This window comes from Octopus sinensis, linkage group LG26, assembly GCF_006345805.1.
Source record: "Octopus sinensis linkage group LG26, ASM634580v1, whole genome shotgun sequence".
Taxonomy (NCBI): Eukaryota; Metazoa; Mollusca; class Cephalopoda; order Octopoda; family Octopodidae; genus Octopus; species Octopus sinensis.
The window spans coordinates 944,586-960,913 of record NC_043022.1 but is presented as its reverse complement, the minus strand read 5'-3'; the positions used below and the strand labels follow the sequence as shown (position 1 = coordinate 960,913).

At 42.0% G+C, this 16,328-nt stretch overlaps 1 protein-coding gene across 1 annotated transcript in view; it reads right to left on the bottom strand.

Annotated features, from left to right (window-relative positions):
• Window positions 1–16,328, bottom strand: part of LOC115224879 (39S ribosomal protein L44, mitochondrial) — a 46,415-nt gene that overhangs the window by 9,404 nt on the left and 20,683 nt on the right. The window contains exons 7-8 of the mRNA XM_029795832.2: window positions 5,722–5,793; window positions 3,291–3,439 (exon numbers count right to left, since the gene is read on the bottom strand). Coding sequence (XP_029651692.2) covers window positions 3,291–3,439; window positions 5,722–5,793 — 221 coding nt within the window. The remainder of the gene's footprint in view (window positions 1–3,290; window positions 3,440–5,721; window positions 5,794–16,328) is intronic.

Genomic DNA, 16,328 nt, shown 5'->3' with positions numbered 1-16,328 from the left:
AAAAAGCACCTATTATGTTTTTGGAGTGGTTGGTTGGCATCAGGAAGGGCATCCAGCTGTAGAAACCATGCCAAATCAAAGTGGAGTCTGGTGCAGCCTCTCAGCCCTGATCAAACCGTCCAACCCATGCCAGCATGGACAAAAGATGTTAAATGATGATGATGATGATGATACACACACACCCATATATATATATATAGATAATTCTCACTAAATGTGACTAGGGTGTTAGATAACACCTATATTGCTAGAAATAAGAGCTAAACCGCTCTAATCTTGTAGTTAACAGGGACAGTTATGGTCCCTGTTAGTGCATATGTTTTCATTCATGTGCATTAACTGCAGTAGTAGAGTGGTTTAGCTCTTCTTTCTAGCAATGTAGGTGTTTCCTAACACCCTGGTCACATTTAATGACAATTATAATTCTCCTTTTTGGTAAAACATTGCAAACCTAGCTAAAACAGACCCTTCCAGTGCTGGTGCCACATAAAAAGCACCCAGGACACTCTGTCAAGTGGTTGGTGTAGGAAGGGCATGCAGCCATAAAAACCATGGCAAAACAGGCAGTGGTGTTGGGTGCACTCCTCTGCTTGACCAACTGGTGTTGGTGTGTTTACATCCCTGTAACCTATTGGTTCAGCAAAAGTGACTGATAGAATAAGTATTGGGCATTGGTTCACTGGACTGAAATTTTTCAAGGCGGTGCCCCAGCATGGCCGCAGTCTAATGATGGAAATGAGTAAAAGATAAAAGGTATAATATGTGTGCACGCATGTACATGTGAATCTGTGAATATTTTATATTCCACTTACACAAGGTGCTGAGCTGAGGGATTGAACCTGAAAGTACAGGATAGACTTTTGATGTTAAATCAATGCTGAGGTTACTTTTCCAGTCCAGTATCTTAGAGCCCTCCTCCTCCTCCTCCTCCACTATCTCTTCATGTTTTCTGGCAATGGGGGTGGTGGGAGGAGGGATTTGTTTGTACATAAAAATATCCCTGAGTCATTTATTTTCAAAACATTTTTTAACGGTAGTTAACGATGTTTCCGTGTGTTAATTAGACTGTGCTTTAAAAAAGAAATTTACTCTCAATGCTCCAATGATAATGAATAATGCTACGTAAATGACTCGTCTAATTAGTGCAGCTACGGCATTGAGGAGCAGTGGAGTCATGTGGCTTAGTGGTTAGGTTGGTGAACTCATGATTGTAAGATTGTGGGTTCAATTCCTGGATGGAGCAACACGTTGTGTTCTTGAGCAAAACATTTCATTTCACACTGCTCCAGTCCATTCAGCCGAGCATCCCTAATCTTGCAGGCTTGTGAGTGCTGGTGCCACATAAAAAGTGCCAACACCTGTGCCCTGAAAATGCTCTGTTGCTGGTGCTGCATCAAAGCACCCGGTACACTCTGTAGAATAGTTGGCATCTGGAAGGGCATCCGGCTGTAGAAACCATGCTAAAACAAACATGGAGCATGAACAGCCATGCTACATGGCAGTGCAACATGGGCTGTGAATGCAGAGGATACATGATGGCTCGAAAGTAATGAAGCTCGTGTGCACCGTTGGATGTGCAGTGTTAGTGTGCACATATGACATTGTAGCTGTGGTCAATGCTAGTGTTGCACAACTGGCCCAGTTAAAAGTACCCTCCACTCGTCGGGCAATATGCTGTGCTTGAGAAGACCTGTTGAGCCAAGTGGAATCGTAGTCATGGCTGATGTCAGTGCTGCCTGACTGGCACCTGTGCCAGTGGCATGTAAAAAGCACCATTCAAGCATAGCTGATACCAGTGCCACCTGACTGGCACCTGTGCCAGTAGCATGTAAAAAGAACCCACTACACTCACAGAGTGGTTGGTCTTAAGAAGGGCATCTGGCTGTAGAAACTGTGCCAGATCAGGTTGGAGCCTGGTGCAGCCTCCTGGCTCACCAGTCCTCAGTCAAACCATTCAATCCATTACAGCATGGAAAACGGATCTTAAACGATGATGACGCAACAGAAATAAGAATGGAGAAAAACGATACGGACAATTGTTTCCGTTGTGTCAACATATTTAGATACATAAAAATATTAGTCAAATTAATATATCTGAAAATGTTAATTCTACTTCCGTTTATTGGTGTCTGATGGTTGGATACAGTTGACCAAGTTTGTTTAACACTGAGTACTTTATAGATAACTGTCTTGATATTTACATTCCTTTGACTTCTTACAATATATATATATCTATCTATATATATATATATATCACCTTCTCAAGCGTTAAACTAACATACCTATTTGTTGTTTACACACTTGTTTTCATCTTGTTTCTTTGTAAATTCCAACTATATATATATATATATATATGGAGGCAATGAGGAATGACCGAGACCTTTGTTATTATGTCGCGCTTGAGAAGAAGACCAATCAAACCAAGTGAAATTGCAGTCGTCACGCAAATGGCACCTGTGCCAGTAGCATGTAAAAAGCACCCATTACACTCTTGGAGTGGTTGGCATTAGGAAGAGCATCCAGCTGTAGAAACCACGCCAAACCAGACTAGAGTCTGGTGCAGATATATATATATATATATATACACACACACACCACACATACACACATTAGCATAGCTAAGGGGCAGGGTGGTAGGGGCAGTCTTAAAGGAGAAGCACTATTGGGTCTGCTGTAGGCAATGTGTTTTTTTGTGGGGTCCAGGGTTGGCAAACAGAAGGGCTGCTCTGTGCAGCACACACTCTATCCACGCTAGTGCATAAACACACACATACATACATGCATAGGTATATATCATTATCCTAATTGCTTTCGCACAGATCAGACAGAATTGGTTGAGGCAGATGTGAAGCACCATTGCCCAGTGAATCCAGACTCTCTGCCATACAAACAATCCTTTGAGAAGCAGAGGCTGTGTAGCAAGAAAGCTGGTTTCCAACCACAGGTTTCCGACTTCTGTCCCACAGCATGGTACCTTGAAAGGCGGAGACAAGGGGAGGAGTTTGAGAGAATAAGACATGGTATGAGCTGGGGTAGGAGGAGAACAATAAAGGAGGGAAGAGGGGAAGAGCAGAATTGGAGAGGGAGAGCTTCAAAGCAAAGCTAAAAGGAAAGGGGAGGAGTTCAAGGGGGAAGGGAAGGTGAAGTGTATGTGTGGTGGTGGTGGTGGTGGTGGGAGAGGACATAAAACCAAGGGCTCAGGAGACACAAGGATAAGCAGGCTTAGAAATAAGGATTGGCAGAGGTGGAAGGTCATCCGATGAGAAAGGAAGATGTTTTGGCTACAATACCTTGGTTCTGGTGGTCCTCTCTTGTTCTGAAGAAGAATGGACTTCAAGAGACCCATAGGATTATCTATCTGCCACAGGTCATTGATGTCTTTGTCGATAAGGTGAGGAAGAATGAAATGGTTCACAAACCGCTCGGCTCGTCTGACACCCTGCAAAAGAACATTACTTTGATCACCATCGTCACTGACCCACAGGAGCAAGAAAAACCAAACTTCAAAATGAAGTTTCAACTGCATCATCATCATCAATATTGCTTAATAAATATATTCAACCCTTTAGCATTCAGATTATTTTGTCAAACCCTAATTTATTCACATAGTTTTGAATTATTCATGGATTATCTTGTAGCTTTGAGATTTCAATGATGTGATTGTTTATAAAGGGTAGGTGTGAGAAGCCAAATCTGGCTGGTTTAAATATAAGGAAGGATCAAATATTTGGATGGGATATGGTTGGTTTAATCCTTTAGCATTCAGGTTACTCTTATCAAATGTAATCCTTATTTATCCACATTGTTTTGAATTAATCATGCATCATCTTGTGGCACCGAGGTTTCAATGATGTGGATTGCCTGCTTTTAGAATGACATTGTAAGGCAGGTGTGAGAAGCCAGATCTAGTCTGTTTGAACATAAAACAGGGAAAATATTTGGGCCAAATATGGTTGATTCAACTCTTTAGCATTTAGATTACTCTGTCAAATATAATACTTATTCATCTATATTGTTTTCAATTAATTAATCATTGTCTTGTAGCTCTGAGATTTCAATGGTATTGTAGGGTAGGTTGGAGATGTAGGATCTGGCTAGTTTTAACATAAAACAGGTAGAATATTTTGGATGGATATAGCTGGTTTAAATGCTAAAGAGTTAACTGGTTGACTAACAATAAAGAAGTGATTCTTAACCAGTGTGTGTTTATTATTGGAGTAATGACCGTCCCAAGACACTACAAAATTTGTTTCCGCACCCGGATTCACATCAAGAATCTTGCAAACCAAATACAAAAACAAAGTTGTTATATTCTTGTTGTTATTGTTCTTCCTATTGATCGCTGTAACCCTACCACATCTTTTGTATGTCACGGGTCATCTTTTGATGTTGCGGTCAATGAAGATAAAACGATGATGGTTATGATGACGATGGTGGTGATGGCAATGATGACGATGACGGCGATGGTCTTGTGTTACATATCCAGGAATAAGACACCCGATGATAATTTGAGACGAAACTGATTGAAACAGTGTGAATAAATTGATGATGATGATTATGATGATGGTGTTATTTAATCTGTAAAGGTGAGATTAATTACCCACAAAACAACAATCTTATTCAGCTATCCAGGTGTAAATAGTGTAGTTGTGTGTCTGTTTTTGTCTGTTTTTGTCCCCCCTAACATCACTTGGCAACCAATGCTGGTGTGTTTAACTTAGCGGTTCGGCAAAAGAGACCGATAGAATAAGTATTAGGCTTACAAAAAATAAGTCCTGGGGTCGATTTGCTTGACTAAAAGGTGATGCTCCAGCATGGCCACAGTCAAATGACTGAAACAAGTAAAAGAGAGAGTATATTCTACAAAGTCATAATAAAAATAAACCACGCCATCATTGAAGTTTTGACATTGTGACACAACACAGAATTAATTCAAAGCTATGTGAAGTAATAAGCATTACATTTGTCAGAGTGAGACAAATGCTGAAGAGTTAAGAGAGTGTAGAGCGAGAGGTTGTCTGTTGAAAAGCCTCCCCAAAATGAAAGGAATACCTTTGACCCTAGAATCAATTGGATCAGGGATAACCTGGAGCAAAACAACAACAACATCGGCATTGAAATGCTTCTAAAATGTTTTACCCATCTTCTCCGTCCTTGTCTTGCATGCCACTTGACGACCCTGTGGGTCACTGGTGTCATTTAAAAGGCACCTGTATTGGTGCCACATAAGAAACACCTGTGCTGGTGCCATGTAGAAAGCACCTGTGCTATGTAGAAAGGATCTGTGTCAGTGCCTTGGAAATTGTAGTTGTGATACCTGTGCCGGTGGCACGTAGAAAGCACCCACTACACTCACGGAGTGGTTAGCGTTAGGAAGGGCATCCAGCCGTAGAAACTCTGCCAGATCAGACTAGAGCCTGGTGCAGCCTCCTGGCTTCCCAGACCCCGGTCGAACTGTCCAACCCGTGCTAGCATGGAAAACGAATGTTAAACGATGATGATGATGTAAAGTGCAACTATTGAGGCACACGTGAAAAGCACCCAGTCCATTCTGTGAAGTGACATTAGGAAGGGCTTCCAGCCATAGAAACCATAACATAATGGACAACTGGAGCCTGGCACAGACTTCCAACTTGCCAGCTCCTGTCAAAGCATCCAACTCATGCCAGCATGGGAGACGCATGTTAAATGATGATGATGACAATGATGATGGTTACTTACCTGGTCTTGGGCAAGACCTCCAATAGTTGCCAAAAATGAAGTGGCCATTGTTGATGAAAGAACTGGAAACTCCTGGAAGAGAATAAATATGTAACAATTAATTAGTCAGAAACATTAATTAAACAAAATTTTTAGGTTCGTTCAAATTTTGGGGATATATTTGAACTGCAAAATGGCCATTGCAGAGATTACACCTGATGCAGTAAATAAGGTTGGAAGAAGTGCAAGAGAAGGAGTTCCTAATGTGGAGGGTGTGCAGGTTGGGTCCACTGAGGGAGGTAGTGTCAGTGATGAAAGGCCAGGCGTAGTAATGGGATCTGGGGCAAGGGAAGGATCCAGGTTGGGTTAGAATGGAGGGAGGAGGGTGCTATGGACCAGTAGATCATGTGGGTTACAGGTGTGTTGAAAGGAGGGTAAAGGTGGGTTGGGGAAAATAAAGAGGGTGGTAGAATCTAGCTGGAGGTGACAGAAGGCCTGTAGGATCCCCTGACAAAGGGGTGGAAAAGGAGGGGAAAGGGATTCAGTTAGGGAAGGAGAGGGCAGTGGTGCCATTGATTAGACAAGTGTGGGTAAGGGCAATTTGGACAAGGGTGGATGGGTATTCATGATGCATGACCAAGCGGGCCAGGTACTGGGACTGGCTCTCAAAATCCTGGTTCCGGCTGCTCAGGCATTGGAGGGAGAGGAACTGGGAGTAGAGGACGGCCCCTTTGGTGTGGAAAGGATGGGAGGAGAAAAAGTGGGGGATCACCGTATACAGGGATTTGATGGTGAAGGTGAAGTGTTCAGAAGTGAAGGAGAAGGAATTGAAGAGATGAAGGGCGTGGTTGGTGTCATGTATATGGGATGGGAGGGCAACAACTAAAAGGGACAGGATGAGGTCAAGCTATTTTGAGATGAGTTCTGTGGGGCAGTTACAGACGGAAACAATGGGGGGGGGGCAGCGTTGCGGAGTTTGTGTATTTTGGGAAGAAAATAGATGGTGGAGGTGCAGGGTGTTTGGGTAATGAGGGGGGAGGGCAGAAGAGGTGATGAGGTCATGGGTGGTGGAGGGAGTGGGGTCGGAGGGGGGAGGTGATAAAAGAGGGGGGTTTCGAAGCTGACTGAGTGCTTCCTCCCTGTATAGGACTGCACATCACACCACCACTGCCCCACCTTTGTTTGAGAAGGTGTGAGCGTAGGTGTAGGTGTGGGTGACAGTGAAGAAAAGGAAAAGGAAGGAGAACGGAAGAAGAATAGAAGATGGGCTAAGGGAAGACAAGTTCAGAAGGAAGAGTCACGGACAAATTGTAAGGATTCACAATTAAGGGGTAGAAATGGTGAACTCCGAATGAATGAAGTGATGTAATCTAGAATTCTGCAAATTAGGTTCTCCAAAGCCAGGTGATTTATTTTTTGTAAGCCTAGTACTTATTCTATCAATCTCTTTTGCTGAACTGTTAAGTTATAGGGATGTAAACATACCAACATCGGTTGTCAAGCGATGGTTGGGGTGGGGGAAGACAAACAGTGACACACAAACACACACACATATATATAAATATACAACAGGTTTCTTTCAGTTTCTGTCTACCAAATCCACTCACAAGGCCCGAGACTATGGTAGAAGAACTTGCCCAAGGTGCTGCACAGCAGGACTGAACCTGCAACCATGTGGTTGGTAAGCAAGCTACTTACCACAGCCATTCCTGTATATATATATATGTATACACATGCATACACATCATACATATACACTATATATATATATATACATACATCTACATATATATATATATATATATATAATATATATATATATATATATACATCTACATATATATATATATATATATATATATATATATATATCAGAGATGGAGGAAGACGGAAGGCTGAAGAGAGTAGAGGGTCTGTAACCTCATCGTTATGTTGACAGAATTTCAACGACCTGTGTTTCTATAATAATTACTATATACTACTTACAGTTTGGTGAATATGTGCAGTGACCGAGGAAAAGTTGTACTGTGTAAAATAGGTTAGTGAAGCAGCACGAAAATGAGGTAACTTTTTAGTCAGCCATGACACGGTTTTAATACCCCCCTCACCACTGTCAACAAGAGCAATATGTTGTATTGTTCACCATCATCGGCATCACCTTTACCTGCCGTAACATTTCACATCTGTACCTTATAATCAACAAAAGAATATCAAAACCGAAATCGATCAACATCAATTGAAATTGTAGCTGTGATACCAGTGCTGGTGGCACGTAAGCGAACCCTCCGAACGTGGCCGTTGCCAGCACTGCCCCGACGGGCCTCTGTGCCGGTGTCATGTAAAAAGCACCATCTGATCGTGGCCGTTTGCCAGCCTCGTCTGGCACCTGTGCCGGTGGCGTGTAAAAAGAACCCACTACACTCACGGAGTGGTTGGCGTTAGGAAGGGCATCCAGCCGTAGAAACATTGCCAGATCAACCTGGGCCTGGTGCAGCCTTCTGGCTTCCCAGACCCCAGTTGAACCGTCCAACCCATGCTAGCATGGAAAGCGGATGCTAAACGATGATGATGATGATATATATATATATATCATCATCATCATCGTTTAACATCCACTTTCCATGCTATCATGGGTTGGACGATTTGACTAAGGACTGGCGAACCAGATGGCAGCACCAGGCTCCAATCTTGATCTGGCAGAGTTTCTACAGCTGGATGCCCTTTCTAACGCCAACCAATCCAAGAGTGTAGTGGGTGCTTTCACATGTCACTTGCATGAGGGCCAGTCAGGCGGTAGGCTAAGGTGGCGAACTGGCAGAAACGTTAGCACGCCGGGCGTAATGCTTAGCGGTATTTCGTCTGCTGCTACGTTCTGAGTTCAAATTCTGCCGAGGTCGACTTTGCCTTTCATCCTTTCGGGGTCGATTAAATAAGTACTAGTTACGCACTGGGGTCGATATAATCGACTTAATCCGTTTGTCTGTCCTTGTTTGTCCCCTTGTGGGTAGTAAAGAAATAGGTACTAGCAACGGCCACGCACAAATGGTGTTTTTTATGTGCCAACTGCACAGGAGACAGTCCAGTGGCACTGGCAATGACCTCGCTCGAATAAATATATATGTATGTATATATGAAGGAAGACATGGGATGAGGTGGTGAAGCACATGACCTTCAGATGTTGGGCCTCACAGAGGCAATCATAAGAGGCTGAGACCTCTGGAGATATGCTGTGATTGAGAAGACCTGGCCTATACCAGTGTCGCATAACCAGCCAACTTCAAAAGTACCTGTGCTTGAGGAAACCTACTGAGTCGAGTAACATTAAATGTCCATTAAAATCAGAATCTCAATCAAATGGAAATTGTAGTTGTGGTCGATGCCAGTGCCACACAATAAGCACCATTCATGCGTGGGTTGCTGCCAGTGCCAACCCAACTGGCTCCTGTGCCGGTGGCACGTAAAAAGCATCTACTACACTCTTGGAGTGGTTGGGGTTAGGAAGGGCATCCAGCTGTAGAAACAATGCCAGATCAGATTGGAGACTGGTGCAGCCTCCTGGTTTGCCAGTTTCCTGTCAAACCGTCCAACCCATGCCAGCATGGAAAACGGACGTTAAACGGTGATGATGATGATGATATAGGTGCAGGTATGGCTGTGTGGTAAGGTAATTGTTTCCTAACCACGTGGTTCCAGGTTCAGTCCCACTGCATGGCACCTTGGGCAAGTGTCTTCTACTATAGCCTGGGGCTGACCAATGCCTTGTGAGTGGATTTGGTAGACGGAAACTGAAAGAAGCCTGTCATATATATGTATTTCTGTGTGTATTAAGAAATAATTACTACCTTTAAGGCAGCGAGCTGGCAGAAATGTTAGCATGCCAGGCCAAATGCCTAGCAGTATTTTGTCTGCCATTACGTTCTGAGTTCAAATTCTGCTGAGGTTGATTTTATCTTTCATCCTTTCGGGGTTGATAAATTAGTACCAGTTGCGTACTGGTGTCGATGTAATTGAGTATCCCCCTCTCCCAAATTTCATGCCCTGTACCTAATATATTATTATTATTGCGAGCAAGACGCTCCTGTCAAACCATCCAAACCATGCCAATTCCTGTCAAACCGTCCAAACCATGCCATCTTGGAAAATGGACATTAAATGATGATGATGATAAATTAACAGGGCATTTGGTGTTTATCCATTTCAAAAAAAGGTTTGCATTTCATCCTTGTCTCCCCCCCCCCTCCTTGTACTTAGTTTAATTAGTCATTGTATGACAAAGCTTATCTCTCCTCATAACGAATATAACCATAATTAAAGTTACGGTGTTCACTACATTAATTATGCTAATGTTTGTATTACTAAGAGGACACGTTACTTCAGGAATGCAATTACAGCAGAGTCACGTGTCCCATCAATCAACCCGCTCGGCTGTCCCCGGTCTCTTTGCCTCTCTCAAATTACAATTAAGAAACTAAAATCCACTCCTCTTAACAACTTAAACAGTTGATTAATATCTATTTCTTTACTACCCACAAGGGGCTAAACACAGAGAGGACAAACAAGGACAGACAAACGGATCAAGTTGATTATATTGATCCCAGTGCGTAACTGGTACTCATTTAATCGACCCCGAAAGGATGAAAGGCAAAGTCGACCTCGGCGGAATTTGAACTCAGAACATAACGGCAGACGAAATACAGCTACGCATTTCGCCCGGCGTGCTAACGATTCTGCCAGTTTACAGTTGATTAATATCATTTGCTTTTTATACTTTTATTTGCTTCAGTCATTGGACTGTGGCCATGCTGGGGCACTGCTTTGAAGGGTTTACCTAAACAAATCAACCCCAAGACTTAATTTTTTAAAATCTTATTTTTTGAAGCTTGCTACTTATTTTATTGGTCTCTTTTTGCTGAACCAGTAAGTTACAGAGACATAAACAAACCTGCACCAATTGTCAAGCAATGGCGAGACAAATACATGTATATACATGCATATATATACACATACACACACATATATACATATACGCACACATATATCTAATATAATGAATGTGAAAACTAATTTCTGTGTGTCAGTGTGTCACACGTTGACCTCCACCCCCTCTCGTCGACGATTCTACTATTCCACATGCTGGGGTGAGAATAATAGCAGGCATAGAGACAGTGAGGGTGGTGGCGAAGACAGACAGAAAGAGAGAAAGGAAAAGAGAGGGAGAGAAAAAAGGACAAAGAAATTTAGGGAGAGTTGATGATGGTGGCAGTGGGAGTAATAATAAAAGAGAGAAAGGGAAATGATGGACAACTTTGTTTAACCATGTCTCTTTGACAGAAATTCCAGTCGCCAACACCCTATCATTTTTGTTTTATTTTTGTTTTCTTTAATACACACACACAACTAAAGTCCTGGGAGCTGTGCTGTTTTCTGACTTTGTAAATATGTCCACGGGTGTTAGACGGGTGGAGTTTGAAAAGGTGCTCAGAGTTATTGTTTGTAAGATGGTTCATTGTGGGTATGGCCAAAAAATGTGTGCCAAATAATTTAAAATACACATGGCTGTGTGGTTAGGAAGCTTGCTTCCCAGCTACATGGTGGTTTCAGGTTCAATCCCACTGCATAGCACCTTGGGCAAGTGTCTTCTGCCAACCAAAGCTTTGTAATTGAATTTGGTAGGTGGAGGTGACCACCGCACGTGTTCCTGTGTGTGAAAGTGCTTGTGCCTCCTAACAGAGAGGGATGAGACAACATAAAGGAACTCGACAGTAATAAAAAGTAAGGTTTAGTGAGTAAGTGACCTGCCCTGCAACAAGGTCAGCCTCAGGCCAAGCGCTGAAGGCTGATGCAATAAAAAAACAGTGAAACCATAGGAAATCCGGTATAATACCCAGTATTTTACCAGGATGTACAGGTGTGGATGACACAGTAACCAGTCACTGTACAATTGTTCTGTTTTGTCAACAAACAATGATATAAGCTATTCAGACCACACCACCCCTGTGACCTCCACCATGCCCCTTAGCATGTCACTAACCCTTATTTCTTTCTCCTAACACTTATTTTGGCTGTTTGCCTAAGCCTTACTTGGGCTAACCTCCTTTGTGATACTCCACATGTCCATCTGCCCTACAGAAAAAAGCCGGAAATTCCTCCTATGTATAAATTACATTTCCCCTCCGCGTATTTCACATTAATTTTAGGGTGCGTCCTATCTGCTGCAAAATACGGTGTCTAGTTTCGGTATCTGATAAATATAAACACACATGTAAGAAGATAGCCAGCAACAAAGTGCATATTTTATTTATAGAAGACAACGATATACTCAACAAGAGATAGCTTTACTGTTGCCTTCTCACTTTCATAATCGCCCAAGCATATCAAATACTCCAAGCATTGTATTTCCTCTCCTCATTCAGTTTTACATTTACATACAAGCTCATGTCACAAATGACAGCAACAATTGCTGCCACCACCACCACCACAACCATTCTTTTTGCTGCCCTTCCTCATTAACGCCAACCCACTTAGCAGTGTGTACTGGGTGCTTTGTTTTTTGTGTATGACACAACAAAGAATTGCGTGCATGCCTGCCCCAGCCTTACCACCTTGTGGTCATCTGTTGCATGCGCTGGTGCGGACATGTCCTCCCTTTCCTGCTCGATCATCCTACCAGGGCTTTACTCTCATTTGATGCAGCAGCTGCAGGCAGGGAGAGGCCTCGAGGCAGGCCCTGCACCAGATGATTGGATGTAATTGGGGAAGATCTCCAGAGGCTTGACATCGTCGTCTTGGGATCGTCAGTGATGGAGAGCACTATTTGGTTCTATGAAAAGATGTCTCCTGCCCCATCAAGCAAGACTGTGAAGCAGAGCGAAGCAGGCACTTGTAAGATCAAGAAAAATAAAAATAAAGAAAAGGAAAAAGCCACCTTGACTGAATTGGAGGAGTGTAATTGAGAAAGAGGAAGTGGTTTCACTCCAGTTGTTGAGAAGGATAGACACAGGTGTGTTGCTGTAGATGAGATATAGTGCAAATGTGAGAAAAAATACACCACAAAGACAGGTAAAAAAATAAATAGTGAATTAGTATTAATTTGATACTCATGAAGTGAGGAAAACAAAAAAGGAAAAATCGTAGATATTTTGAGTGTGTACTCGTATTCTGAAAGACGGAAAAGATATATGGCTGACCGACATTATATAAAAGTGGGTGGTAGTAGCTGGAAAGCAGGAAGAAATGTTGGTGATGAGGTGTCAGAGGGTAATGTCAAGGTGAGAATAAGAGAGAATATGGAAAGAGAATTAGGAAGGCTTGGTGGATAAGTTCATAAGGGTATGAGAGGAAAGTAACAGATGGTTAGAGATGGGGGTATTGGTGGATGGAGAGAGTAATGAACAAGGATGGGGCTGTGGCCAATGGTAAAAGGTATATTTTAAATATTTTTTTTTGTGGGGGAAAGACTGGAAAAGACTTTCTAACTAGAAAGGGTATGGCCTGGTCATCCTGTAATGACATGCATAAGATCTGGTCATCAAATCTAAGTAGAGACTTCAAACTTGAAATCTTCAAAGCCACAGTCGAACCATTCTACTATATGGCTCAGAAACCTGGACATTATCAAAAAGCTTGAGAGGCGGTTGGATGGAACCTACACTCGCCTCCTTATGAGAGCTCAAATCTCTCGTGGAAGCGCCATCCAACCAAAATGCAAATATATGGGAAACTACCACCTGTGTCATCTCTTGTGAAAGGTAGGAGAGTCCAGTTTGCTGGACATTGTTGTAGAGCTGAAAAAGAAGTAATTTCTACTCTTCTCCTCTGGAAGCCATCTACTCGCAACACCAGAGGGCGCACACTCTCCTACCCTGATGTAATCTCCAGGGATACAGGCATCCAGCAACAGGACCTCCGTAATGCTATGATGGACCGTGAAGTCTGGCGTAGCATGGTAAATTCCATTGTCTCGACCACGGTCGAACAATGATGAATGATGAGAGGTAAAAGAAATAGCTTAGGTAGGAGGGGGTGGTGTTTGTACATAGAGAAAAGGTGGGGAGTAGCTGTATAATAAACCAGTAGACAGATGAGAAAATGATGAGGTGATGTGTAGGGTGTGTGTGTGTGTGTTTGTGGAGAGAGAGAGAGAGAGATGTGTACAAGACAAAGAACCCGAACCTGCAGTGTACGTCATAACAAAGTTGAGTTCTGTATCCACACAACCGTAACTCAGTACTCATACCACACACCATTATGCACATCCCCACACACAAACATGCACTGACACACATGCACACACCACTCAGACAGGCACACATCAACTGCTACACACATAATAGCCTCACACACACACACGTCTATATGCACAAATACATGAAACACATCACTCCACCCAATGCATGCACTTGGTTACTTACACATACACACATAAGCTCCCATACTACTCACACACACACACAGGCCCAAGCATTTTCACATACAGACACACACAAAAGCCTCTCACACATACTATATACAGCCTGACACACATACACACGTCCAAAAGCACACGCACACAACTACACGAAGCGCATATCACTCCACAAAAAGCATACACGGGGTTACTTATACACATAGACACACATACTTCCACACACACACACACACAAAGGCGCACATAATTTTAAGCTTGCCCACACATACATTCACATGCACACTCACATGCTTGTGCACCTTAGTTCAGCTGGATCACCATTATTATCCCCCTTTCACTCAGCCTCTTTCCTTTGGTCATTTCATTATGTTAAACCATTAATCCCTACACATTTTTTTCTTTCTGTTTTTTCTTTTTCATTCTCACCCCATTTTGTACCCTCTCAATCCTTTCTGTTTAAGAGCATAGGCTCGAAACATCAAAGACTTTTCTGTTTTTCCTCAAGTGTCAAACTAATACACCTGCTTGCTGTTCCCTCATCTGTCTTCATCTTTTGTTTTCTGTAAATCTGAACTACATATATATATATATATATCTTATTATAAAAGGCAGATTTTATCTGCCTCCCTTTGTCAGTTATAGAAATCTACAATATAGGATTTCTTCAATTACAATTTACCTAGCATTTTTAAGAGTAGAATGCATCGGGTCATGCCAGGTCCAGTTTTTGAAATTTAAACTCCAATTAAGCAAAATTTACAGAAAACTCACATTCTGGTGTGTATGTCAAATGCTTTTCTTAATGTGGTTTACACCACACGCACACACACAGTGTGCAACGAATAAAATGAAAGTAATTCTGTGTGTGTGTGTTGACAGGTAGACAATAGAATGCGATGGCGATGGCGATGTAATATTTGTTTCTGTCTATCACGCTGATAGATACATGAGTAAAATGTATGGCAAGCTAAGAGATAAGAGTGAGTGAAAATGTTCTTGGAAGAGAGTAAATAGCGAGAGTGATTTGAGGAAGACTTTACATTAAATAACCGTAGTGGCTTGTATATATATATATATACATACATAAGACAGTAAGGTGTGATTTGAGGGAGATTTGGCTGCTATTTCTACCATGTCTAGCTGCCATGTAGGGGTCTCCCTCATAGGCTCATACATACATATATACATAGATAAGACAGTAAGGTGTGATTTGGGGGAAATTTGGCTGCTATTTCTACCAGGTCTAGCTACCATGTAGAGGTCCCCCTCATTGGCTCATATATATATACATACATAAGACAGTAAGGTATGATTTGAGAGAGATTTGGCTGCTGTTTCTACCAGGTCAGTTAGGCCTTCTCATGTAAACTCAAGCTTTCTCATGCCTTGAACATAAGACCAAAGCAGAGAATGTATTCTTTTATTCTTCTGCTTTTTCCAGCCATTGGTCTGTGGCCATGCTGGGGCAATGCCTTGAAGAATTGTAGTTTAATGAATCAACTCCAGTTTTATTTTTGTAAGCATTGTACTTATTCTATCTGTTTCCTTTGTCAAACCACTAGGTGACAGGGATGTAAACAAACCAACATTCGTTGTCAAGCAGTGGTGGAGGACAATCACAAGCACAGACACGCACACACACACACACACACATACATGCATACACATATACACACATACATACATACATATATATATATGTGTGTATATATATATTGCAGCGTGGAAGGTGTTTGTAAGCCATTTAAGAAACACACAAAAACCGTTAGATTCACTTCAACATTTAAATTTAATTTGCCAAAATATTTTCCTCGCTTTGAGACCGCGACCTGTTCACTGACAAAAATATCGTGCTAACAGGTCGCTGCAACTGTTTTCGTTCCAGCACACGATCTCAGATCAAGTCACTTGCTATGCAAGTACATCTCTGTAACTATATATATATTTATATATATATATATATATATGTATATTGGTAAAAACAGTAAGATAACAAAAGAAAGAAAGAGACCTCAATATTATGTAAATAGAGGAAATCTTTATATATAAAAGTGAGGTTGTGTGTCTGTCTCCTACGATTTAGATTCCTAACTACTCCCACATTTTGTGGTGCAGTTTAACCAAAACCGGGTATCTTATAGTCGTGATTCATATCGAGACCGTCTGGGTATTAGCGCGCGTCTACGATGAGTCTACGATTTAAAAAAAAATTTACCATCAA